We start from the raw sequence: 25,448 nt of genomic DNA on the forward strand, positions 1-25,448 counted from the left end.
AGGCAGAATCCATGGGCCTGGGAGAGACCATTCCCAAAGGCGAGGTGGATCAGTGGGGCTGGGAAGGACCATTCTGCACATTGGGGGGGGGAGAGAGATGTCCATGGACACCTTGGACATGGACTTGGTCCTGCCCCATATCCCCCTTCTCCGGCCCCCAGAACACCCCCATCCCCTGCCCCACACCCCTGAGCTGTCACCACCCCCATATGGGGGTCGAGACCACCCAAACACAGGGGTCAGGACCCCCTATAAACAGGGGTCAGAACCACCCCCCCACCGGGGGTCAGGAGCCCCCCACATGGGGATCAGAGTCCCCCAAACACAGGGGTCAGGACCCCCCAAACACAAGGGGGTCAGAAAACCCCAAACACAGAGGTCAAGACTCCCCAAACAGGCTCAGGAGCCCCCAAACAAAGGGCTCAGAAGCCCCCAAATCATGGGGGTCAGGACCCCCCCACTCGTGGGTCAGAGCCCCCCATCATCCCCCCAGTCACTCTCCATCCTCTGTACAGCCTTTATTGCGGGCGGGGGGCTCTGCTCGAGGGGGGACCCGGGGGGGCACAACCCGGGGGGGTTGGGGGGGCCCAGACCCCTCCAGCACCCGGGGGGTCCCTCCCCAGCCCCTGCCCTGGCAGCTGGGGTTGGGGGTGGCACGAGGCCCAATGGGGAGGGGGTGGGGAGGGGCCTGGCATGGCCCGGCATGGCCCAGTTTGGCCCAGTACGGCCCAGTTTGTCCCGGCATGGCACGGCACGGCGCGGCACACGGCAGACGAAGCGCAGGCAGCGGGCAGGGGGGCGGCCGGGGGGGCACAGGCGAAGCTGCTGAGGCCGGATTTGGGGGGTGTTTGCTGGCGGGGGGGGCCGGGTCCCGGTGTCCCGGTGCCGGCTAACTGGTGCCCAGCGGGAAGGTGGGCGAGTGGCGCTCGGTGCCGATGGGGCGTGGGGGCACCTCGGAGAAGCCCACGTGTCGCCGCTCTGGGGACAGACAGGGGGGGTCACCGGGGACGTGGCGGCACCGGGGACACCGGGGGCATGGGGGGGACACACCCCACGTACCCCCAGTGCCACCGTCCTGCTCCTGCCCCAGCTCCTCCTCGTCACCCTCGTCGCCCTCGGGGTCCTCGGGGATCTCGGACACCGTCAGCGCCTTCAGGTCCTCCTCGCGCTCGTCGATGCCGCCGGCGAAGGAAACCTTCTGCCCGCCTGTGGGGGGACAGGACGGTGGCCCTGGTGGCCGGGATGGTGGCCCCGGCGGCACCCGATGCGGGGTGGCCCCGCTGCAGCACGGGGGGGACGGAGCCCCCAGTCCCGGTGCCCCCCCGGCACCCCCGGGTGAGGGGATGCAGCAGTTGGGTGGGTGGGTGGGTGGGCACGGACCTTTGTGGTCCCTGTGACCCCACCATCCCCATCCCAATCCTCCCACCATCCCCATCTCCTTGCCCCCCCTGCCACACCCACCCCTCCACCACCCCTGTCCCCATCCTCTTGCCACCCCTGGCCCCCCACCATCCCTATCCCTCCACCGTGCCCGTCCTCCTGCCACCCCCTTGCCATCCCTGTCACTCTGCCATCCCTGTCCCTGCCACTGTCCTCATCTTCCTGCCATCTCCATACCTGTCCCCCCATCACCCCCATCCTTCCACCATCCCTGTCCCCCCACCATCCCCATCCCCTCACCATTCCCACCTTTGTCCTCCCACCATCCCCATCCCTCCACCACTCCCATCCTCCCACCACCCCTGTCCCCCCACCAACCCCATCCCTCCTCCATCCCCATCCCCTCTCCGTCCCCATCCCGTTACCTTTCCGCTTGTGCGCCTTGAGCCCCGCGGGGAAGTAGCTCCTCTCTCTGCCCTGGCTCCCCGGGGCTGCCCGGGCGGGGGTGGATGAGACCGGGGCAGGGGGAGGCACGGCCGGCACCGGGGGCACCGCCGGTGCCGCGTCAGCCCGCGGCCGGGGGTCCCGCTGGCGTCACCCGGCCCCGCGGGGGACAGGGACACGGCCCGGCGGGTGAGTGGGCAGCAGGGACGCAGGGACGGGCAGCAGGGATGGGCAGCACCGGCAGCAGCCAGTCTGTGTCCTCCCCGCCCCCCTGGGCACCTCCCCTGCCCCGAGGGCTACAGGGGATGGTGGTCCCGGTCCCTGCTCCAGCAGCCCTGTCCCCATCTCCACGTGCCCCCCGGGCTCCAGAAATCCTGTCCCCGTGTTCCCTGGGCTCCAGAAGCCCCGACCCCACAGCCCAACATCCCCTGGGCTCTGGTACCCCCATCCCCCTGTCCCCGTGTCCCTTGGGCTTTGGCACCCCAGTCTCTGTGTCCCCACATGCCGTGGGTTCCAGCAGCCTCATCCCCACATCCCCACATCCCCTGGGCTCCAGGATCACTGTCCCTATGTCCCCCAAGCTCTGGCATCCCTGTCCCTGCATCCCCTGGGGTCTGGCATGCCCATCCCCATGTCCCCTGGGCTCCAGGACCCCCATCCCCACGTCCCCCCCCATGCCCCAGTCTCCCTCAGCCCCGTCCCCGTGCCCCCCTCACCAGACTCGAGGCCGCTGTCGGGGTCGCAGCCGTGCTCCCCGTCATCGGGCTCCCCGTCGGAGCTGTCCCCCCCTCCCAGGCCGCTCTCCTCCAGGTGGGACTGCACGATGCGCTGCACGGCTGGGGACACGCCGGTGTCACCGGGCACTGGGGGCACTGGGAGCACTGGGGTCTCCCCCCCAGAGGGACCCCGACCCCCCTGTTCCCCCCAGTGCTCCAGTGTCCCCCCCCCAGTGCTCCAGTGTCCCCCCGGGTGGTACCTTTGAGCGAGGGTGGGGTGTAGGCACACGGGTTGGTCCTCTTTGGTTTGAGCAGGCAGCCCTCGCCCGAGGAGCGCTGTGGGGGGAGCGGCTCTGGAACGGGGGGTCCTGGTGTCCCCCTCACACCAGAGGAGCCAGAGGGAACCAGGGCCCCCCCAGCCAGGTGGGTGCTGAGATGGGGGGGTCTCACAATGGGACCCCAAGGCAGACACAGCCCCCCCCATGGGGATGTGGTGTTGGGGACCCCCGTTGTGGGGACCCTGCCATGGAGACCCTGGGTTTGGGGCCCAGCCATAGGGACATGGCATTGGGGACCCCACAGTGGGGGCCCCTCCATGGGGACACGGCACTGGGGACCCCCTGATGGCCACAGGGCCGTTTGCACTGTGGCCAAACCCCACAGCCTGGCTCGGCTCCGTGTCCCTGTCCTGTGTCCCCGTCCTGTGTCCCCGTTCTGTGTCCCCGTTCTGTGTCCCCGTCCCCAGCGCTGGCACCGTGTGCCCGTCCCGGGAGGGAGCCGATAAGCACCAGGCGCCAGGGCTGGGCCCCGATAACCCCCGGGGGACACGGGACAGGGGGACGGGGCTGTGTTAGGGAGGGGGTCCTGGTGCCCACTCACCTGGTAGGGCAGGTTCTCGTCCTCTGGGTTGGCGGTGCCAGGGAGAGAGGGGTGAGTGTGAGGGGGGCTGCTGGCACCCCCGAGCCCCTGCTCCATGGGTTATCCTGCCACAGCATCCCCTCCCTGCCACCCCATTCCGTATGTGGCACCCCGTCCCCTCCCCACCACCATGTCCCATCCCAGACATCCCATTCCACAGGGGACACCGCATCCCACCCACCACCACGTCCCCTCTCTGCCTCCATGTCCCACCCCAGACATCCCATAACGTGCAGGACACCGTGTCCCCTCCATGCCACCATGTCCCATCCATGACATCCCGTTCCACAGGGGACACCGCATCCCATCCCTGCCACCACGTCCCATCCCAGACATCCCATAACATGCAGGTCACCGTGTCCCACCCCTGCCACCACCTCCCGTCCCTCGATCAGACATCCCCTGCCCCGTGTCCCAGCCCTGCCCCGTGTCCCACCCGCGTCCCTCTCACCTGGGGAGGAGTGTTCGGAGAGCTGGAAGAGCATGGCCGGCGTGGGCCTCCTCCGGCGGATCTGGGGCACAGCGGGGTGTCACGGGCTGGGGACGCCCCGGGTCCCCTGTCCCCTGCCCTGCACCCCGGACACACGTGTCTGCACGTCTGTGAGGGTGTGTGTGGGAGCGGGGACACGGACCCACCCGCCCCGGGGCCCCCACGCTGTCCCCGGTCCCTCCCAGCCCCACGAGAGCCCCAGCTCCTGCCGGGCCCCTCCGGGAGGGCTCCGGGTCCGGCGTGTGCTGGGAACGTCCCCTCGGATCAGGCACAACCAGTGGGGGTGGCTTCACTGTCCCCCAGCGTGTCCTGTCCCCTCCGTCCCGTCCCCGTCCTCATCCTGTCCCCTCCATCGAATCCCTTCCCTCCTGTTCCCTCTCTGTCCCTGTTCCTGCCCTGTTCCTGCCCTCTACAACTCTCCCTCCGCGGGACCGCGGCTCCCACGGGGACCTTGGAGCTCTCTCCTTGTCCCATCCTGTGTCCCCCATCCAGTCCCGTCCCCTTTGTCCCCCCCGTCCCGCGCCCTGCCCTCCCTGATCCCCCTTGTCCTGCTCTGCCGGTACCATCCCCTCCCTCCTGTCCCCTCCGATCCCCCTTGTCCTCCTCCCCGGTTCCATCCTCTCCCTCCCCTCTGTCCCCTCCCACCTCCCCCTTGTCCCATCCCATCTGCCCCAACACACCCCTCACGTCCCCTCTGTCCCCTCCGATCCCCCTTGCCCTGCTCTCCCCGTCCCATCCCGTGCCTCCTGTCCCTTCTGTCCCCTGTCCTATCCCCTCCAATCCCCCTCGTCCCCTCCCGTCCCCTCCGACCCCCCTTGTCCCATCCCGTCTCTCTTGTCCCCTCCAATCCCCCTTGTCCCATCCGCTTCCTCCTGTCCCCTCTGTCCCCATCCCATCCCGTTGTCCCCGTCCCTTCCCACCCCGCTCCAGCCCCCCCGGGGCTCTCCAGTGTCTCCCCCTCATCCCCCCCGGTCACTCCGGGGGTCCCCGCACCCCTCTTTCCCCCCTCACCATCTCGACGGCGCGGGGGTCCAGCTGGCTGGGGGGGGCCGGCACGGAGAACTGGATCTTCTTGCGCTCCTTGGGGTCCATGGCCTTGGCCGGGAGTCACCGGAGCCGGGGGGTCTCTGCCGCCGGTACCGAGCGGAGTTCGGTGGCGCCCGGGGCTCGGTACGGCGAGGAATGAGAGTGGCGGGAGGTGGGGAAGGCAGAGCCGGTGAGGAGGAGGAGGAGGAGGAGGAAGGAGAGGGAGGGAGGACACGTCTTCCTACCAGGCGCTGAATTATTCATCCCCCCCTCCCCGGGCAGGGGGGCTGAGGCCGCGGTAATGAGCCCTTGGGGAGCCCCTCAGGGGGTTCAGCCAACCCGTGGGGGGTCCTTAACCCCTTCCCTGCCGTGGGGGACCCCCGGCTGCGGTGGCGGGTTGGGATGGGACAGGGACGGGTGTCTCCATGTCCCTTGTGCCTCGGTCTCCCCCCGGGCGGGGGTGGGCAGGGGGTGGGGGTCCGGCCGCTCCCACCCTTGGGTGGGCAGTGGGAAAATCTCCTCCCGGGCTGCTCTGTGCTGCACGGGACAGGGACACCACTCCGGGGATATGGCCAGGGGACACCCGCGGGGACATGGGACCCCCAAAACATCCCATCACCTGCATGCTGGGGGTCCCCCCCACCCTCAGCTGCAGCCCCTGTGATGCCGGAGGTGGGGGGCTGTGCCCTCACCCAGGCTGTGCCCACCTGCCCCGGCTCTTCCCTGGCCCTCAGTGATTTTCCCCACAGAAAATCCCATGAAAAGACAATTTTTTTCCCCCCGGGGAAGTGGGGGCTCAGCCCCCCAGGGCACTGGTGCTGCACATTCCATACAGGGGGGGCCTGGGGCGTCAAAGGCATCTCTCTGGACCCCGCTGAGGGGGCACAACCAGGGGGGTCCCTGTGCAGGGGGACAGCAGGGTCACCAGGAGCCAGAGAGGTGGCTCGTCCCCTCCCGGGACGTCCTGGGGCAGTGGCCGTGGAAGCCGCCCCTGAGCAGGAATGAGGAAGGGGGAGCTGGGAACTGGCTCCGTCCCCCGGATCTCCCGGTGCTCCAACGGCTGCGGGTGGCCCCGGGCCAGCAGCCACCGCTCCAGCAAAATATTTACCCGAGTGGCACCGAGCCATGGACCAGCCTCCCGCCCGCCCGGCACCACGCGGCACAGCTCGGCAAAACACGGCAAAGCTCGGCTCTGCCTGGCAAAGCTCGGCTCTGGGGGACAAATCGTGGCTCTGGGGGACAAATCTTGGCTCCGGGTGAGAAATCTCAGCTCTGCGTGACAAAGCCCAGCTCTGGGTGATAAAACTCAGCTCTCTGGGTGACAAACTTGTGCCTGTGGCACAAGCGCAGTGCCCACCTGGGGACATCCCCGGGCCCAGCACCAGCACAGCCCAGTGTCCCCACGGAGGCCAAGACCTGGGGACAAGGGAAGGGAGTCCCTCGGTTACCCCCTGCCCAAGCTGGCCCCGTGCCAGGCGCCCCCCGTGCCAGGCTCTGAGCATCACCCCCATCCCGGGACCCGGGTCGTTATGGCAACAGGTTCCCGGGCTCCATCCCGCTGCCTGTTCCCGCTTCTCCCACCCACGAGGACGCCGTGTGAGGGGGTGGCCGGGACCCCTCCCCTCCCCTCCCCGCGCTGCGGCAGCGCCGGCACCCGCAGCCCCCCGGGATCGGCACGCGCCGCCCGCGCCCGCGCCCACGCTCGGAGCACCCGCGGGTGGCACCTGCAGCGTGGCACGGGGGGGGCCACACCGGGCCCGGAACACGGCGGGGGGGTGGGCACCTTCCAGGCACACGTGTGGCACACATGGTGGCCCTGCTCTTCGCTGGGACGGCCTCGTAAGGGGACCGTGGGCACCCGCGCCATGCCCGTGCCCGTGCCCGTGCCGTGCCAGTCCCCGTGCCCGTGCCGTGGAGCTGCGGGGGCTGCAGCTCTGTGCAGCAGCGAATCCTCCCTCTGAGAAGAGTAAAAATAGCAGCAGGTTGAGGGAAGAAGCTCTCACCCCCCCGCCAGCGGGCACCGGAGAGGAGCCACAGCCACGGGGACGGACATGGCGCGGTGGCACAGGGACAGGGGGCGACGGGAGGGGGCGTCGTGGGGACAGGGGGACACGGGGCCAGAGGGCTGTGGGGATGGGGAATTGTGGGGTCGGGGTGACACCAGGACAGGGGGCTGCGGGGATGGGGCGTCATGGGGACGGGGTGCCGTGGGGTCAGGGTGCTGTGGGGATGGAGGACACCCCCGTGGGGATGGGGACAAGACGGGGACAGAGCTGGGGACGGAGCGTCGCGGTGATGGGACACACCAGGGAGGGAGCACTGCGGGGACAGGGAATCAGTGGGGCAGTGGGGACAGGGTGCCCTGTCGATGGAGCATCGCGGACACAGGGCACGCTGGGGACAGGACAGAGCGACGCGGTCATGGGGTGCACCAGGGACGGAGGGTTGTGGGGACAGGACGTCATGGGGACAGGGTGGGGACGGGGTGCCGTGGGGACAGGGCCCTGCGGGGACAGGGCATCCTGGGGACGATCGCCCGGTCCAAGGGTGAGTGTCGGGGGGCGGGGCCTGTCTGTGAGGGGGCGCGGCCAGAAGGTGGGCGGGGCTCTGTCGGGGCAGGGGCTGTCGGGGGGCTCCAGGACCCCCCCAGTGCCCCCCACGCCTGTACCCCCCTCCAGATCCCCTGCCCGGCCCTGCGGGGGTGTCCCCACTCAGTCCCTGTGTGTCCCCCCTCCAGCTCCCCCCGGGGTGAGCCCCCCAAGACCCTCCGCACCCCAAGACCCACGGTGGGCGTCCCCCCCCACCCCGGAGCTGCAGCGGGGGCGGCGGGTGGGGGCCGGTGCTCCCCCCGGGGCGCAGGGGAGGAGCCGGGAGTGGGAACACGCGTGGGAAGCAGAGCACGCGTGGGAACCCGAGGGGGGGGGCGCGGGGGGCTTAACCCCTTCCCTGCCGGGAACCCCCCATGAGACCGGCCTGGGGGGGCTGCAGAGGAGAAGGGGGGCCTGCGGGGGGACCCTCCCCAAATGGGGCTCCACGGGGGGGGGCTGGAGAGGGGGCACCCCCTGCCCCAGGCAGGGGCACTGGGCAGCACTGGGGGGTGCAGTGGGGAAGCTGGGCAGCACTGGCAGGACTGGGGGGGGCTGCACCCCCATAACCCACCACGACGAGGGGGCTGCGACCCCCTATCCATGGAAAAACGCAAGGGCTCCCACCCTGGCATGAGGAGGGGCTGCGTGCCCGTGTTCCTGGTGGGACAGAGGGTTGTGACCCCACAGCTGGCAGGATGAGGGGGGGTCCCATCCCTGCAGCCCAACAGGGTGGTCGGGGGGCTGTGCCCTCCCTGCCTCCCCCAGAGCTGTGCCCGGTGCCCCCCATGCCCTCACCAGCCCCGTGTGCCCACGGTGACAGATGTCACTCCCGACGCTGGCATGGCCGGGCTGGCACGGCCACCCAGGGCTGGCACGGCCACCTGGGCTGGGCACTGGCTCAAGGGCTTTGGCAGGGGGTGGCCGGAGCAGAGGCACGGCTGGAGATGTCCTGCTTGGCAACCACCAGTCACCGGCCACTGGCCCACGCCAGGCCCCACACCCACAGCAGGGGGTGGGATGGGGGGCTGGGGGCACTGGGGGGTCCTGGGGCAACAGCCCTGGGGTGGGGACCCACCTGGGCAGGGGCTGGGATGGTTTAGGGTCGGCCTGGCTGAAAGGGGGAAACCTTGGAGGGGGAAATTTTGGGGGGGAATATTGGGATGGGTATGGGGGGGACAATTCCAGAGGGTCCCAGGAGGGAAGGGGTGCAGCCTGGGGGTCTCCTCTGCCTGGGGGACACCACGCTGGCTGTGCCTCAGTTTACCCACCTGTAACACGTGCCCTCCACACCCCAAAGCCCCCCCCCGCCCTCTTCCCTGCGGAGGTGAGACCCCGGGAGACCCCGAAACCCATCCTGGTGCTCCCATGGCGCCCTGCCAGGGTGGTCTGCGGGGGGGCTCTTAGCCCTGCTCCCCCCAGCCCATCTCTGACCCCCCCGGGGTGGCCAGGCCGCCAGCACAGACCAGTTTGCTGCCTCCATTCCCAGAAGAAAGAATAAAGTTAAAACATCTGTTAATTTATAAACCAATTTAACCATGACTGGTTAATAAATAGCTTCCAGCTGGCACCCCCAACCCGTGCCGGGCGAGGGGGACTGGGGGGGGGCACAGCCGGGCTTGATGCTCTCCCACAGCCCCCCCGGGGTCATTGTCACTTGTCCCCGTGGGGGTGTCCCTGGGGTCCCCGGGGATTCACCATGAGAGCCTGGGGGGGCACGACCACGGTGCCTGGTACAGGGGGGCCCTGGGGGGATGTAGGGGCTGGGATGGTGCCCATGGGGGGGTCTCTGGTCATGCGGGGTGGGGGGGGGATGTGGGGACACGGGGACCTGGGGGTGGGGGCTGCCCTGCTGCGGGGGGTGTTTGGTGATGGGGAGGTGGGAGGGCTGGGTGCAGGGAGGTGTGTGTGTGTGTACGTGTGTGTGCATGTATGTGCCAGGATGTGCTCGTGTGTGCATCTGTTTGAATGTGTGTGTGTGTGTGTGCGTGTGTGTGTGTGTGCCAGGGCTGTGCACGTGTGGGCATCCCCGTGTGTGCACAGGAGTGTATGTGTGTGTATGTGCATATACACATGTGGTATGCCAGGGATGTCCACGTGTGTGCATCCATGTGTGAGCATCCAGGAGTGTGCACATGTGTGACCCGTGTGTGTCCCACCCCAGCAGGGCCAAGCAGGGCCCCCCTGTCTCTCCCGCCATCCCCATGGATCTGGTGACGTGTCCCCGGCCCTGTGGAGCACCACCCTCACTGCTCATGGATCCAGGATGGATGCGCTGGAGAAGGGCCTGCCCCTGGCACTGGGGGGTCCCCACTCCTGCCCCCCACCCCTCTCCGGAGGCCGGGGGGTCGTGGATCTGGGGCAGGAGCCCCTTCCCGGCCGCGGCGCCCGACACGTGTCGCAATAGTAATGTAATTTGTTCGTTAACAATGGGCAGCTTGAGGTTTATATTTAATTACACCGATCGCACCAACCTGAACTCACCCTTATTCATCAATAATGCATGGGTTTGTGTTTATCGCTGCTTAATTAATCTGTGCTTACGACAATTAAAGGCTCGCAAAATCCCCCAAGGTGGCAGCGGGGAGCGGCTGCGCCGGGCTGGCACGAGCGCCGTGCCGGCGTCGTGGTGCTGGTGGTGGTGGTGCTGCCACGGCCACGGTGATGGTGTGGTGGCAGCACCGGCGTGGTCACCGTGGCAGTGTGGTCACCGTGCCGGTGTGGTTGTGGTGCCAGCGTGGTGGCGATGCCAGGGCGATCACCGTGTTGGCGTGTGGTGGCATCTGGTCACGGTGACATCGTGGTCACTGCTGGTGTGGTCATGGTCCCTGTGGTGCCATCATGGCCATGGTGCCGCCATGGTCACAGTGCCAGTGTGGTCACAGTGCCAGCGTGGTCACAGTGCTGGTGTGGTGGCAGTGCCGGCGTGGTCGCTGTGCCAGGGTCAGAGCCAGAGCAGCCACCAAACAGGGTGACCCCCCATGCACCCCCACCCTCAGGCGCCAGGAGGGGGGCAAAGGAAGACCCCCCCACACCGCACTGCCACAGTGGGGACCCCCCACCCCCCTCCCCACAAGGACACCACCGACACCACCACATCCATCGCGCCCATCCCTGTGCCCCCAAACCACCCCCATCCCTCCTCCCCGGCGCTTTGTCCCCCATTTCCCCTTCTCCCTACGCGCTCCCCACGCCCCGTTCCCCTCAGCGGGCAAGGGGGGGCCGGTGCCCCCCAGGCCGTGCCAGGCCAGCTCTGTGCCTTTAAGCGCGTTGCCGCGGCTGTCCCGGATCAGCCGGAGCGCCTATTAAATTTTTATGCGAAGTGTAAATGGGCCAGGTCTCCAGCTTCCCGCTCCCTCCGAATGATTTATTACTCGCAAATACCACAGAACTAATTAGTATAGTAATTAATTAATACGAATTTGCATATTTGCATGTGCAATTAGTGCAGTGGAGTGATTACTCTGAAAATGAGAAGTTGGGCCTGTCAGATGGGAGTGTGAACTGGAGTGGAAAAGCCTCGTGAAAATGATCCCGGGCGGCGGCACCGGGCACGCGGGCGGCACCGGGCACGCGGCGGCACCGGCGGGCGCCAGGCCCCCCGTCTGTGTGTGCTGGGGGGGTGCTCGGCCCCCGGGACACCCCCTTTCCCCCATCCCATCCCAGCCCCAGTCCCCACGCCATGGGGACCGCTCCATCCCTCGGCCATCTCCATGGCGACTCGCTGTGCCAGGCGCATCGCCATGGCAACGGGCCGGGCCACGCAGCCTCGCCATGGCGACTGTCGTCATCGCGCTCTGTCGCCATGGAGACCCCCCCATCTCCCCGAAATCCGCTCCCCGCCGGGCCCCCCCCACCTCGGTGTTGGGGTGGGGGTGCTGCTCCTCAGGGCGGGGGTCCCCGAAGGCACATGGGGGGTGGGATGAGGGTCCCTGGTGTCCCCAGGGATCGGAGCACCCCAGGATGGGGGCGAGCAGCCCAGGGTGCCCCACGCTGGGGGTCCCCAGTCCCCGGGGGCTGGTGGGAGCAGCCGAGACCTGTGATGGCAGCCCCCAGCTGGACCCGCTCCCAAGGGATGGGGACCCGAGACCCCCCAGGACGGGGCCTGGTACCCACAGATCCAAGTGCAGCCCTTTGCCTTTGTCCCTGGTGCCATGCCGGTGCCTCCTCACCGTGCCCACCCGCCTGGCTGAGGCCTGATGCACTCAGTGCATTTCTGGGAGGGCCACCAGCCGCCTGTCCCCTGGTTTTGGGGCACAGACGAGCAGGGCGGGGGGTGCTGGAGGGGGACACAGCTGAGGGCAGGCCCTGCCACCCCCACACACTGTGTCCCCCCCCTACCCCTCACACCTCCCCAGCCCCCTGAAACTGGCCCAGGCGCTGCCATCTGCCGTGGGGGGGCCGGGGGCCTCTGCCAGCAGTGCTCCTTGAGCCGTGCCCGCGCCGGTGGCACCACTGGTGTGTCCCCCCCGACCCACCAGGGTGGCCATGGCAGGGCTGCTGTGGCCACAGCCGGCCTCCTGGGGGTGACTGTGATGTCACACTGACGTCACAGTCCAGGTGTGACGTCATATACCTCTGTGACATCACCAGAGTGGCCTTGTTCCCTCACCAGCAGCACAAAGGCAGCTCCCTCCAGCCCTGGATCAGGGGCTGGGGTCCCCTGTCCCAGCCCCCCCAGTGTCCCCAAAGAGCATCTGACCCAAGCAGGGACAAACCCAGTGACCCCTGGGTGACAAAGAAGCACAGAGTGGGGGGGGAGACAAGTCCCCTGGGGCCACCTATGCCCCCACCCCAGGGCTCTCCATCCCCAGCCCCACAGGGCTCCGGCAGTTTCCCACTGGACAATTCCCAGGGCACCGTTTGCCTAATTAACAACATGTGGCTTAAAAAGCACTTGGCATGTTCCCGGCCCTTGTGTGACAGTGGGGGGAGCAGGGAGGGGACACAGACAGTGGGGTTGGATGCCCCAGGGCAGGATCAGCCCAGGACCACAACCCCAGGGCTGGCACAGCATCGCCCCATCCTCCTCTGGCTAAAGAAGGGGGGGTTCACTAAACCCCTCCCAATCCGAGCTGAGTCAGGGCCCCCCCTTTTCTCCCTCCATCCTTCGTTTCCCTCCTCCATCAGCTTCCTCTTGCCAGGCTCCCCAACCCACCCATGACCCCACGGTCACCCCTGCAGGGACCTTTAGGGACATGGGGACAGGCAGGGCACCCACCCCCCTCCCCATCCCCACAAGCCCCCCACCCACAGCTCTGGGTGACTGTCACTCACCCCGTGATGTGGGAAGATGCCCAGGGACGGGTCCCAGGAGGGAGGAGCTGCTCAAGGGACCCGACCTGGAGGCAGCAGGGACAGGGCCGGGGCCGGGGACAGGGATGGGGACAGGGACGGGCTCAGCTCCTGCTCCCGCCGCTCTCCTCCCCTCGGTGACATTCCCGGCGGTGGCTCCGCCGCGCGTTAGCGCATCCATCTCTCCCCATCCTTCACCTCCCAGAAATATTGCAGCGCCGAGCCGGCTCCATCTGGCACGGCCCCCGCCTCCCCCCGCACCGCACCGGGGACGCGCCGGAGCCGCATCCGCCCGCCCGGGCCCCGCACGGACCGGCCCGAGGGGGCACAGCGACCCTGCCAGCCAGGGGGGCAGCCGGGATGGGCCCTGTCCCACACCGGGGAGGGACAACGTGGCCTCGCCGAGGCGGTGCCACACGCCGGCCCCACGCTGGGGATGCGGCAGCCGGCTGAGCCCCGGAAAACTCGCCCCACGCGGAGCCCCTGGAACCGCCGCGGGCCCAGCTGGCTCCCAGCCGGGTCCCGGCACCACCCAGCACCCGACTCCCACCCCTGGCTCTGCCAGGGATGACCCGCTGCCGTGCCCTGGCCGTGCCCCCAGGATGGCACGTGTCCCCTGGCCGCTACCTCTGGGATGGAGCCGTGGCTGCCGCAGGCAGGGGCCCCACGTGCATCCATGGCCTTCCTGCCGGAGGGAGGGAAGGGACATGGAGGATGGATTTTGGAGGAGGAAAGAGCTTTGTGCCCTTTCCTGCTGGGCACCAGGGACCTGGATGGGGTGGCCAGAGGTGGAGGTGGCAGTGCTGGGACAGCTGGCCCTGGCACACAGGGACCAGCAGTGGGATGGGCAGCAGAGCCCAGGGGTCACTGGACCCAATTTCCCAATCCGCTGCACCCAAAAAGGCAGCACCCAGCTCTACCCCTGCTCCCACCCAGCTCCCTGAGCTGTGCCTGGTCCTGGGTTCACCTTGACCTCACCTGCCCCTGCTGTGCACGGCAGCCCCAATTCCCATGGGATGGATCCTGCTCATCCAGCCCCTGCGCTGTGACATCGGGACCCTGCTCACCTCCCCGGATGAAACCCCCACTCCAAAGTCACCCAGGGACCCGGGCAGGGCTGGCCCTGCCCCCTCTGCCTTGTGCCATCAGTGGTTGTGGTGGAGGGGACAGCACGGGGACAGCACCGGGTTCCCTCTCCTGCCCTCACCGTGGGCCGTGTCCCGGCACAGTCCGGCCGAGGGCCCGCGGCACCGCGAGGCAGCGGTTTGGGTTTTCATCTCCCTGCTCCTCTTTCATCTCCTCTCCCCGTTTCATGTCTCCACTTTCTTCTCCCTCCCAGCGCTGCGCATGCTGATGAGCCTCACGCCGGCGCCCACCCCGGCGCTCGCCGGCTGCTAATTAGGCTGGAACGGATACACCGGGCCGGGGGCTTGTGAATGTCCCTGTCCCCGTCCCTGTCCCTTCTCGGGCCAACCTGGACACTCCCCCCGTGGCATCTCCTCGGCCTCAGGCAGCCCCGGTGCCCCCACAGATCCCCCACGTGCTGTGAGCCCCGTGCCAGGAACCAGGACATCGCCGGCCTCGCTGCCCCGACGCCCGGGGTGTGGCCACCCCCTGGCCTGGGGACCGAGGGACTTACCCAGAGCTGGCACCAGTGTGCCACGGGCATCAGGAGAGGGTGGGCTCCCGGAGCGCGGCGATGCCCGCCAGGCACCCGCTGGCAAAATGGAGATGGCAGCAACAGAGGGAGCTGAGCGGTGCTGCGGGAAAGGGACGTGGCGTGCAGGGAGGATGCCCGGGAATCGGTGCCCGGCGTGGCACCGGCACCGGCAGGGCTGGGGTGGGCCCTGCCTCCCCGCGGGCCGGCCCCAGCCCAGGTGCCATCTGCTCGGCCACAGCCGTGAGTGACAGTCGGGGGGTTCGGCGGCGGGGGGGACGCTCACCGGCAGCGGAGGCCCCTCTGTCACGTGCCAGCCCCGGCACCTGCACCGGGGGAGTGGGCACCGTCGGCGCCGCTGGCACAGCCCTGGCAGCCGGGCACGGCCAGCCCTTTGTCTGCGTGTGGGCACAGACGTGGCCACCGCTGTCACCGTGTTCCTGCCGTGCCGTGGATGGCACGTGTGTGGCACCTCACCCCGGGCCTGCAGCCCTCGAGCCAGGCAGGCCCCGGCCCCTCAGGCTCGTGGGGACAGAGGGATCCAGGATGCAGCACCGGCCTCAATGGGCACAGCCAGGAGCAGGGCACTGGGTGATGGGATGTGGCTCCTGGGGACACCGTGTGCCCGTCTGGGCTCCCTGACCCAACAGAAAGGGCAGCAGTGGTTTCCGGGCACACAGACACCATGGCGGGGGCAGATTTGGAGGCCGGAGGGTGACAGAGCAGGCACCAGTGAGGAGTCACCCAGCAGACAAAGGCCTGGCCGGCTGTGCTGTGGCACTACTGGGCCTCAGCCACCAGCACCATGGCACTGGCACCCGCAGGGGGCTTGGAGCCCGTGTGTGTTGGGGAGGACACGTGTGTGCAGGCGTGTGTGTGTGTGTGTGTGTGCACGGCCGCGTGCCAAGGGCTGTGTGGGGCTGTGCCGTGGGCACGGAGGGAGGTTGGCGTGGCCGTGTGGCCACAGGGGTGCCGGAGGGGCCATGTGCCACCCGTGCAGGGACACACGGCCCCGCAGCCACCGCCCCTGCCCACGCCACACCCGCAGCCCCCTGCCCACCCCGCTGTGGCCACACCGGGCACCGCCACCACCGCCACGGTGCCCGGCCACAGCCCCCAGCCCGCGCCAGGCCCTCGCCGGCACCGCCATCGCCGCCCGGCTGCCGGCTGAGGGTGGGGACGGACCCGCTCGAGCCGCCGCGGCATTTTGCGGCGAGCCGCAGATGCCAGCTCCCAGCGAGGGACCCCGTGGCATCTCCCCCCTCGCCCCAGCGCCCGCCGGGGTCCCCGCCGCGCTCGGCCCAGCCGGGATGGCCGGTTTTCCCTCCGGCTCCATTGTTCCTGCCGGCCCCGCCATCGCCTGCCTCTCGCCCGGGTCCCATTTTGTGCCGTGCAGGCAGAGCTGGAGATTTGGAAGAGGGTTTTTTTTCTTTTTTCCCCCTTCTTTTTTTTTTTTTTTTTTTTTTTTTAGAGTACAGAGTGACAGATGGCGAGTCCTCCTTCCCCAGAGAGACAAATCTCCCTGAATGCAAGCGCATGTCAATCATTAGCTCTCATGTGATAGCTCTCGCGCATGACGTGCCAACCATATGGCACTGGCAGCAGAGCTGGTACCCCCTTTGCTGGGTAGAGATGCCACTCTCGCCTCCTTTTGGATAGAGGACTGCAGGAGGCTGGAGCACCTCAAGGAGCCGCGTCCCGCTCCCAGAAGATGCTGGGAACAATGAAATAAGAATTCCTGCGGTCCGCCCGAAGGTGAGTTATGTAAGAAGTGGAGGGTTGGGAGGGCAGCGGAGGAAACTTGAATGGAGAAAAGGCAACTTCCATGTTGATTTTGTTTCTCCGCCACGTCTCGCCCTTTTTTCCCCCCATCTTTCGTTCTCCCCCGGCCCTCGGTTCTCCCGTTCCCCGCCGGCCCCGCTGATGGGATTTTTCCCCCCCGCCGGAGCCTCCCCAAGGGGGGGTTGTTGGGGTTTCGCCCCCCCCCGGCGCCCCCCCCAGCCTGGGCGCGCCCGGGGCTCCGCGGTCCCGGTGGGACGGAGCGGGCAGCGGCGGCCGGGCGGCATCAACGAAATCAGCGCGGAGCCTCCGCGCCACCGCCCCGGGGGGGCCCGACCCGGCGGAGCCGCCCCCCCGCTCCCCCGCGGCTCCCCCGGCCCCCGCCCCGGGCGGTGCCCCCCGCCCCGGCCCCGCCGCGCCCACCGGCCCCGGGGGCGCCCCCGGCAGCGCCGCCGCCCGCGCCCCCCGCGCTCCCCCGGGGGGGCCCGGCCGCCCCCGCCGCCCCCCGGTTGGTGCCGCCGCATTTTACGGGCCCCGCTCCGGCGGCCGCGGGGAGCCCCGGGGCGGGGATGGGGGGGCGCCGGGCGGGGTTGACCGGGCCGGAGGGGGTACGAGGGGTATGGGGGGTACGGGGAGGGGGGGCGGCTGCGCCTCGACCCCCCGGCCACGGGACGGCGGTGGCGGAGCCGCGGCCGGGGTCGATCCGCGCCCGCGGCGGGGAAAAGTTGGAGGCGTCAAAGAAGGACCGGCGACACCGGGCCCAGCCCTCGGGGCACCGGGGAGGGGGTCACCGGGCGGGCCAGGGGCGGGGGGCGCGGGAGGGTGGGTGCGGAGGAGCGGGAGCGGGGCGCGGGCGGTGGCCGCGGGGACCCCGGCGGTGGGGTTGGGGGGAGGTCGGGAGGGGCGGCATCGCCGCGCCCCGAGAGAGCCCCGGTGCCCCCGGGGTCGGGCGGCCCGGGTGGGGGGCGGCGGCGGGCGGCCCCGCGCCCAATTCGTTTTCGCCGGTGCCGGCGGGTGGGAGCGGGGCGGGGGGGGGTGGGCGGGCGGCGGGGCCGCCGGTAACGCCTGGCTCTTTGCCCCCCGCTGCAGCCACCATGTTGACGCGACTTTTCAGCGAGCCCAGCCTGGTCCCCGAAGTCCCGAAATTCCCCGGTTGGGCCGAGGAGTGCGAGGAGGATGCCCGGAGCGAGAAGGAGGAGCGGGCGGGGAAGGGCTGCGCCCTCCCCGAGGAGCCGCCCGAGGGCTCGCTGGGGGAGAGCAAGGAGGAAGGGGAGCTAGGAGGGGACGAGGAGGAGGAGGAGGAGGAGGAGGAAGGCCTGGAGGAGGCGGAGGGCGAGCGGCCCAAGAAGCGCGGCCCCAAGAAGAGGAAGATGACGAAGGCGCGGCTGGAGCGGTCGAAGCTGCGGCGGCAGAAGGCGAACGCCCGGGAGAGGAACCGGATGCACGACCTGAACGCGGCCCTGGACAACCTGCGCAAGGTGGTTCCCTGCTACTCCAAAACCCAAAAACTCTCCAAAATCGAGACCCTCCGCTTGGCCAAGAACTACATCTGGGCTCTCTCCGAGATCCTGCGCTCGGGCAAGCGGCCCGACCTGGTCTCCTACGTGCAGACTCTGTGCAAGGGGCTATCCCAGCCCACCACCAACCTGGTGGCCGGCTGCCTCCAGCTCAACTCCCGCAACTTCCTGACGGAGCAGGGGCAGGAGGGGGGTCGGTTCCACGGCCCCAACGCCGCCTCCTTCGCCGTGCACCCCTACCCCTACCCCTGCTCGCGGCTGGCCGCGGCGCCCTGCCCGCCCGCCGCCGGCCCCGGGCCGCACGGGCTGAGGACACACGGCTACTGCGCCTCCGCCTACGAGAGCCTCTACGGCAACACCTCCCCCGACTACAACAGCTCGGAGTACGACGGGGGGCTCAGCCCCCCGCTCTGCATCAACGGCAACTTCTCCCTCAAGCAGGACTCTTCATCCCCCGACCACGAGAAAAGCTACCACTACTCTATGCACTACTCGGCGCTGCCCGGCTCCCGCCCCGCCGCCCATAACCTGGTCTTCGGGTCGGCGGGGATGCGCGGGGGGGTCCACTCCGAGAACATCTTCCCCTACGACATGCACCTCCCGCACGAGCGGGGCCCCATGTACGAGGAGCTCAACGCCTTCTTCCACAACTGACCCCCTCCCCGACACCCCTCCCCATCCCCGAGGTGGCGGGGAGGGAGGGGGAGACCCCCCTCCACACCCCCCCCACCCGCGGCGGCCCCGCGGACCGGCCCCCGGGGCTCCGCCGTGGGCTTTGGTGCAATATGGGGACCCGGCCCCGGCGGCGGGTCCCCGCGCCCCGTGGGGACAAAGTGCTTTTTTGGGAGGATTTCCCCTTTTCCTTAAATTTTTTATTAGTATTTATTTCGTTATTTTTAAATTTTGTTATTTATTGTTCTTTGTTATTTAATGTAATTTATTTAGTTATTTTATTACCGCTATTATCACCGCGATTATTATAATAACTGCCACAACAATTATAACGACTACAGCCATTATTACAATTACATTATTATTACTATTATTATTATTATTAATATTATTATTATTTTTCCCGGGGGAGATGTCCCGCACTGGCCGATCCCCCCCATCCAGCCCGTCGGAGCCCCCCCGGTGCCCAGCGCGATCCTCTGGGTCGAGCCGCTTCGTTTCCCTTTGAATTCGTTTTAATTTAATTTTATATATTTATTTTTTAAATTTTTTTTTTCTCCCTCCCACCCCCCCCCCCCCAAATTTTGGGCCGTTTCTCCCCTCCCCCGCCCTGACCCCGACCCCCCCCGCACCCCCCCGGCATTGGACACCCGCTGCCCCGGCCCGTGGGAGCGAGAGGAGCCCGCGCTGCGGCGCGGAGTGAAACTTTCCGAAGCAATAAAGAGGCGCAGGGAGGAACGAACCCCAATTTCTATCTATGCAAGAGGCCAGGCCCGGCGGACGCTCCGAGATGCACTTTGCTTTGGGGGGGCCCCGGCCCCGCTCCCCGCCCCGGGAGCTCCTCGCAGCGCGTGTGTCAGGACGTTTTTTACCTGTTTTAAAAAACTTGAAACGGAAAAAAAAAAAAAAAAAAAAGAAAAAAAAAAGAAAAAATAACGATAATAATTAAAAAAAAAAAAAAAGACACCCCCCCACCCCCGTGGAGCCGCCCCGGTTTTCCCGAGCTGGCGGAGCCGGGAAGCGCAGCCCGAGCTATGCAAGCGGGGCTCCGGGGGGGCTGGTGGGGCTGCGCCCCCCCCCCGCGGCGCCCGGCCCGGGGGTCTCCATCCCGGTTTGCCGCATTCCTTCGGCCGGGAGACGCCGGGAAGCCGATAACGCTTTTTTTTTTTTTTTTTTTTTTTTTTGGTTGGGTTTTCTCTTTTTTTTTGGATCTTTTTGTTGTCGGAACCTGCCCGCAACCACCTTCGAGAAACCAGCATTTTTAGAGACCAGGGAGGAGGAGAGGAGGATGCTTTCTGACAAACGTTTTGAAAACGAAAAAAAAAAATGGAAAAAAAAAATGGAAAAAAAAAAAAAAGGAAAGAAAAAAGTTTTGGGGAAAAAAAAAAAGAAAACGGGGAAAAAAAAAAAAGGGAAAAAGAAACAAAAACCCACAAACCGTTGTAGCAAAGGGGACCCGCTGCCCGACACCAGAAGTGCTTTCGTGTTTCCGTTCCGTTTCATTTCGATTAATAAATATTTATGGCCAACGATATGCAAGACCCCCCCGCGCCGGGCGCCGCTCCCGCTCCCCGGTCCCGGTTCCCGGTCCCCGTCCCCGCCGCCCGGACACTGCTCGGCGGCGGCGGAGCGCGGGGGCGCGGGGCCGGGGGGCCCGGCCGTACTGCATGCACCGGCCCCCCCTCCCTGCCGGGGCTGCCCCCCCCCGGCCCCGCTGGACGTTCGTCGCCCGGTCCCGGCCCCGCCAGGACTCGTCGGCCGTGACGAGCCGCCGCCGGTGCGATCGCGGCGAGGTTGTAATTACCGAGCGTCCTTCGACGGCGATTAATAAATATTCAATGTTGACTCCGCCGCCTTCGCCGCTTTCCTTCCGCCCCGGAGGCACCGGGGGCATTGGGGGGCACCGGGCCGAGCCCCCCCCGGCGGTGCCGCCGCCGCTCCCGCCGCCCGAGTGCGCGGCCCGCGGGCGGCGGCGCTGATATAACGCGGCTCTGCCCCACGGGTGTCCCCCCCGGGACCGCGGAGGCGGTGTCCCCCCCTCGCCAATAGGGGCACCGGGATCCGGAGCGGAGGCCCGGCTCGGTCCGCCGGCGGTGACACCGCTCCGGTCCCCCGGGAGCGGGAGCTCGGAGCGCGGTGCCCGGGGCTGGCACCGGGCCGCGGGGCCGGTGGCCGCGGCGAGGGCGCGCGGTGGCGGTGGCCAAGGCCGGGCTCCTCGGTGGCGACCCCGCGGCCCCGGCCGGCTCCAGGCGCGGTGCCCGCTGCTTGTACCGATTCCCGGTGCCGGTTCCCGACGGAGCCTCGGCGCGGTGCCCGGCCCCGGTGCCGGTGCCAGTGCCGATGCTGGTGCCTGTTGGAACCCCGGGAGCTCCGGCCAGGAGCCCGTGCCAGTGCCGGTGCCCGTGCCGGTTCTCGGAGCCGGTGCCCGTTGGAGCACTGGAAGCACCGGTGCGATGCCGGTGCCAGGTGCCTGGTGCCGTTCCCGGTACCCGCTGCCAGTGCCGGTGCCCGCTGGAGCCCCGGCAGCGCGGTGCCCGGTGCGGAGCTGTCCGCCGCCGCGGTGCTGAACGGGCGCCGGGGCTGCTTAACGGGCACCGGTGAATTCACCGTCCACGCCACCGGGGCTCGTCGCCACCCGACGGCCGCGGGCTCCGGGCAGGGTCGGGCACCGGGCTCCGACCGGTGCCGCTGCCCACGGCCGCGGGGGTGGCGGGGGTCGGTTCCCCGCGGGAGGCGTCGAGGTTGCGGGGATGGGGCCGCCGGTTCCCTCCCGGGAGAGGTGACGGTGCCCGCGCCCCGCAGCCTCGCGGTTTTTGGGGATAAACCGGGCCGGTTTGGGGTCGGGCCGGGACGCGCCGGGGCTGCCAACGGGGAATGGCTCCAGCGCGGCCCCGACGGGCCGGGCCCGGCCCCGGAGACGGCGGTGACAAGGAGTAGGGACCGGGCCGGGAGCCGATCCGCCGAGGTCCTACGAGCCGCTGGAGATGCCTCCGAGCCCCCCGAACCCCCCGACCCCCGGTCGGGCCCCGGCGCTCGCCGCTCTCCGCAGAGCAGCAGAGCCTCTTCCGACGGCTCCAGCCCGGGCATCCTCCCGGGACTCGTTTCTCCGGAGAAAAAGCCTCGGGGGGCCCTGTCGGGGGCTCGGCGGGGTCGGGAGAGGGCTCGGTGGGGTCGGGGGGGGTCGATGTGCGGCCCTTCTGCCGTCACCCGCAACCGGCGGCACCGGGGCCGCGGCGGCGAAGGGCGGATGCCCCGGCGGAGCAAAGGAGGGGGTCGCGGGGGGCCGGGGGCTGCGGGGGGGCCGCCGACATCTGCTCCCGGGGCCGGCTGTGCCAGGGGGTGCCGGCCCCGCTGGCGGGGCTGCGGGCTGCGTTCGATTCCCGGGATTTTTGTTTCCACGGTGCCCGCCCGGCCCTGCCGAAGGTGCGGGAACCCGCTCGGCTGCTCCGGCCCGGCCCGGCCCCGCAATGCGGCCCCGCGCTCGGTGCGCGGCCCCGGGGCAGAGCTCCGGAGAACAGCTCAGCTTCAAAGCTCCGGGGGAAGATTTTGGTGCACGGTCCCGGTGAACGGTTTCGTTGCAAAGCTCCGGTGCCCGGTCCCGGTACAAGGTTCCGGTGCCCGGTCCCGCTACCCGGCTCCGGTATCCAGCCCCGGTACAAGGCTCCAGTGCCCGGCTCCGGTGCCCAGCCGTTCCGCCCGGCAGCCCCGGTGCCCGGCAGCTCCCGGGGAGGGACGCGGGAGGTCGGGAGCCGCCGCCCCGCCGGGTTCTGAGAGTGTTTTTTGAGGGTTGGGGCTTTTTGGGGAGCTACCAGGACCCTGCACAGCTTGGCCGGGGGGACGGAGTGGGGCCAGCACCGAGGGGACCCCGCGGTGGCGGCTCTGGCGGTCTCAGCCTCCCTATTTCAAGGCAGGATGAGATGGGGGTGGAGGTGTCCCCCCCTCCATCGCCCCCGGTGCCCCGGTGCCCCCGGCCCGGCCCCTCTCCCGGCCCGGCGGAGCGCGGCGGGGGCGCGGGGCGAGCGCCAGCTCCGGGTCGCCGCTGCCACCGGCGAGTGCCAGCCGTGGGGGGGGGGAGGAGGAGTCATTGCTTCAGTTTAAATTTCATGGCATCTGTTCATTATTATACAGTGCGGATTTTTATATGGACAGCTAAATTAAAGACAGATTTCTGCCAAAATTGCAGATACCATAAAAAACCGGAGGCTCCCGGCGCCCGGCGCTCGCCGCGCTGCGGAGGCGGCCCCGCTCCGGGGGCCGGGAGCTGCCCCGGGGGTCGGGGAGGATGTGGGGGGTCGAGAGGGATGTGGGGGGGCTGCCCCCTGTTTTGTGCGATGGGGAGGCCGGGACGCCGCCCTCCGTGGGGGATCGGGGGGTCCCCGCGGTCCCCCGAGCCGCGGCCGGGGCGGGCCGGGCTGGCAGCGGTCCCCGCCGCCCCGGGGGCTGCCGAGCCGCCCCCTCCCCCGCCCGGTCTGCCAGGCTCCATCGCAGAGGAGTTAAAACAAGGACATCTGTGCCTGGAATCGCTGCGAAGCTCCGAACCTGCCAGCGCCTGCTGGCACCGGCCGCCGGCGGAGGCGGCTTCTCCGGAATGCGGCACCGCCGGCAGCTCCGCCCGGGGCCCCCGGCCCGGCCCCGGGGGCTGCGGGGCCAGGGGGGCCTTGGCCCGGCAGGGCAGTGTCCCCACCTGTGTGTGTCCCCATCGTGCCCCCGCCAGCCGCAGCCCTGTGCCCCGTGGGGTGGCCACAACCCGGCCCCCCCAGGCCTCGCTGGGGTTGTTCTTTCTCCCCCATTTACCCCCTGCCCCACCGAACCCCGGCCCCCCTCCCCACACGGAGTGTGTGGGGGGCGGTGGGAGATGCCAGGGGGTGAGTAGAGGGTCCTGCACCCTGGCTGGGCACGGGCAGCACTAGGGGGGCTGCACGGGTGGGCTGGAAGGGGGGAGAGCAATGGGGGGCAGGTGGTACATCCAGGGGCACCTGGATGGCTGGGGCTCTGCTGAGCCACCCGGGGGCTGCAGCCCAAAGTTTTGTGGGAAGGAGAGAACCCCCTCCTGGGGCCCAGGGGGAGAAAACAGGCAAAGCACAAGCAGGGGCAGAGGGGGAGGTTGGATCCAGCAGACACCAGGCTGGCTCTGGCTGGGAACACTGGAGAGCAGGTGGTGCCCACCTGAGCACCCCATGGCACCCCAGCCCTCTTCCCTTCCCTTTCCTTTCCCATTCCATTCCTTTCCATTCCTTCCCTTCCTTTCCCATTCCATTCCTTTCCCTTCCTTTCCCTTCCTTTCCCTTTTCCCTTCCTTTCCCTTCCTTTCCCTTTTCCCTTCCTTTCCCTTCCTTTCCCTTCCTTTCCCTTCCTTTCCTTTCCCTTCCTTTCCTTTCCTTTCCTTTCCTTTCCCTTCCCTTCCCTTCCCTTCCCTTCCCTTCCCTTCCCTTCCCTTCCCTTCCCTTCCCTTCCCTTCCCTTCCCTTCCCTTCCCTTCCCTTCCCTTCCCTTCCCTTCCCTTCCCTTCCCTTCCCTTCCCTTCCCTTCCCTTCCCTTCCCTTCCCTTCCCTTCCCTTCCCTTCCCTTCCCTTCCCTTCCCTTCCTTTTCCTTCCCTCCCAAGCCCCAGGCTGGGGGGCCCACCCTGTCCCGGTGCCCCCTGGGCCGAGGTCCCTCTCCCCCGTCTCTGTGGCAGCCGGTGGCTCATTTCATATGGGAAATGTCCATTTTGTTGCTACTTAAAAGCTGATTTACGGCGGCTGCATCCCAGCCCTGCCTTGGCCTGCGTTCATCCCATAATCTGCCCATTTCTCTTGGCAGCTCTGGCTCGCCGGAGTCTGTGCCGGGCAGCGGGAGCACCCGGCCCCTCCCACGGCCCCCGGGCCCGGGCCCTGCTCCCCCTGGCAGCCAGTTCCTGGTGCTGCTGGCAGCTGGATCCATCTGCTTCGAGCCCATCCCGATGTCCCCGAGACGAGACGGCAGCACCAGGCGATGCCTCTGGGATGGAGGGACCCAACACCCCGAAAACACCTTCCCTGGGGCCACAGGGCTGGAGGGAACACAGAAGGGGTTGGGGACAGCACGTGGGTGGCTTCACATCGTGCTGGCACAGCCAGGATCCCCTTCCATCCACCTGCACCCAGGAATGGGGCCGATGGGTCCATCAGGAGCCGGCAGGACAGACAGGGTGGGCACGGTGGCAGCAGCAGGGCCTGGGCCCGGCAGTCACGGAGGTCCCAGCCCTCCCTCGTGCTCCTAATTAAATTTTACCCGACTATAAATCTTTCTGTTAAATGTAATTGGAAAACACACCTTTGGAATCATCGCATTAACCCGGCGCCGGCGTTATCAGGGTGATTAAAGCCTTCCCCGCGCCGGGCAGGGCGGCGGGATTGCGCCGTAATCCCGGCAAAGCAAACAGGTCCCCAGCAAAACTAATTACATTTAGAGCAGCTGTGATAATAATCCTAATTCAACCCCGTTCGGTGCCTAAAACCCGGCGATCCGGCAGCGAAAGCCGGGGGCTGGGTGGGACGGGGGGAGCCCTGGCCCAGCTCTGCCCTCCAGGTCGTCCTTTCGTGGCACCACTGACAGGGATGGGGGTCCCTCTGGGGGTCCCTGGGGGTCGTGGATATGTGACCCCTGAGGGTTGGGGTCCCTGTGGGAGCTCCTTGCCCCCAGCCACTGGATTCACACTCCTCCTCACCCCTCCTGACCCCGTTGCCCCCGGGGCGCGGCCGCGGCCATGGCTGTGCCCGGGTGTCCGGGGGGGGGGAGGGTGGGGGGTGGCACGGTGCCCGAGCCCCCCCTGCTGTCCCCGGGGACGGGGGGATCGTGCGGCCGCAGCTGGCGCACGGAGCCGTAATGGCCACGGCTGGGCTGGCACGGCGGCCCCGCGCCTGCGGGCACACGGGCAGGAGCAGCTTGTGAGCCGTTTGTCCTTGACTAGTCCCCGCGTGGCCGCCCCTGCCTGGCGCTGCCACCGCACCC

At 68.4% G+C, this 25,448-nt stretch overlaps 2 protein-coding genes and 1 long non-coding RNA gene across 3 annotated transcripts; 1 reads left to right on the plus strand and 2 right to left on the minus strand.

Moving 5' to 3' along the window:
* Positions 1-503: 503 nt before the first annotated feature.
* PPP1R1B (protein phosphatase 1 regulatory inhibitor subunit 1B) lies at positions 504-5,307 on the minus strand. The gene is made up of 8 exons (XM_064636935.1): positions 4,960-5,307; positions 3,910-3,970; positions 3,420-3,442; positions 2,801-2,876; positions 2,541-2,660; positions 1,806-1,871; positions 1,060-1,206; positions 504-978 (listed from the first exon to the last, which is right to left on the minus strand). Exons 1-8 carry the CDS (start codon positions 5,038-5,040, stop codon positions 890-892), a joined length of 663 nt encoding a protein of 220 aa, XP_064493005.1. The 5' UTR covers positions 5,041-5,307; the 3' UTR covers positions 504-889.
* A 4,680-nt stretch (positions 5,308-9,987) lies between these two features.
* Positions 9,988-14,955, minus strand: LOC135402747 (uncharacterized). The gene is made up of 2 exons (XR_010425218.1): positions 14,494-14,955; positions 9,988-10,492 (listed from the first exon to the last, which is right to left on the minus strand). It is a non-coding gene; the product is annotated as an uncharacterized LOC135402747 (long non-coding RNA).
* Positions 14,956-16,055: 1,100 nt separating this feature from the next.
* NEUROD2 (neuronal differentiation 2) lies at positions 16,056-20,324 on the plus strand. Its single transcript, XM_064636196.1, has 2 exons — positions 16,056-16,266; positions 17,380-20,324. The coding sequence occupies exon 2, from the start codon at positions 17,385-17,387 to the stop codon at positions 18,459-18,461; it is 1,077 nt and encodes a 358-aa protein (XP_064492266.1). The 5' UTR covers positions 16,056-16,266; positions 17,380-17,384; the 3' UTR covers positions 18,462-20,324.
* Positions 20,325-25,448: the final 5,124 nt, after the last annotated feature.

This window comes from Pseudopipra pipra, chromosome 26, assembly GCF_036250125.1.
Source record: "Pseudopipra pipra isolate bDixPip1 chromosome 26, bDixPip1.hap1, whole genome shotgun sequence".
Taxonomy (NCBI): Eukaryota; Metazoa; Chordata; class Aves; order Passeriformes; family Pipridae; genus Pseudopipra; species Pseudopipra pipra.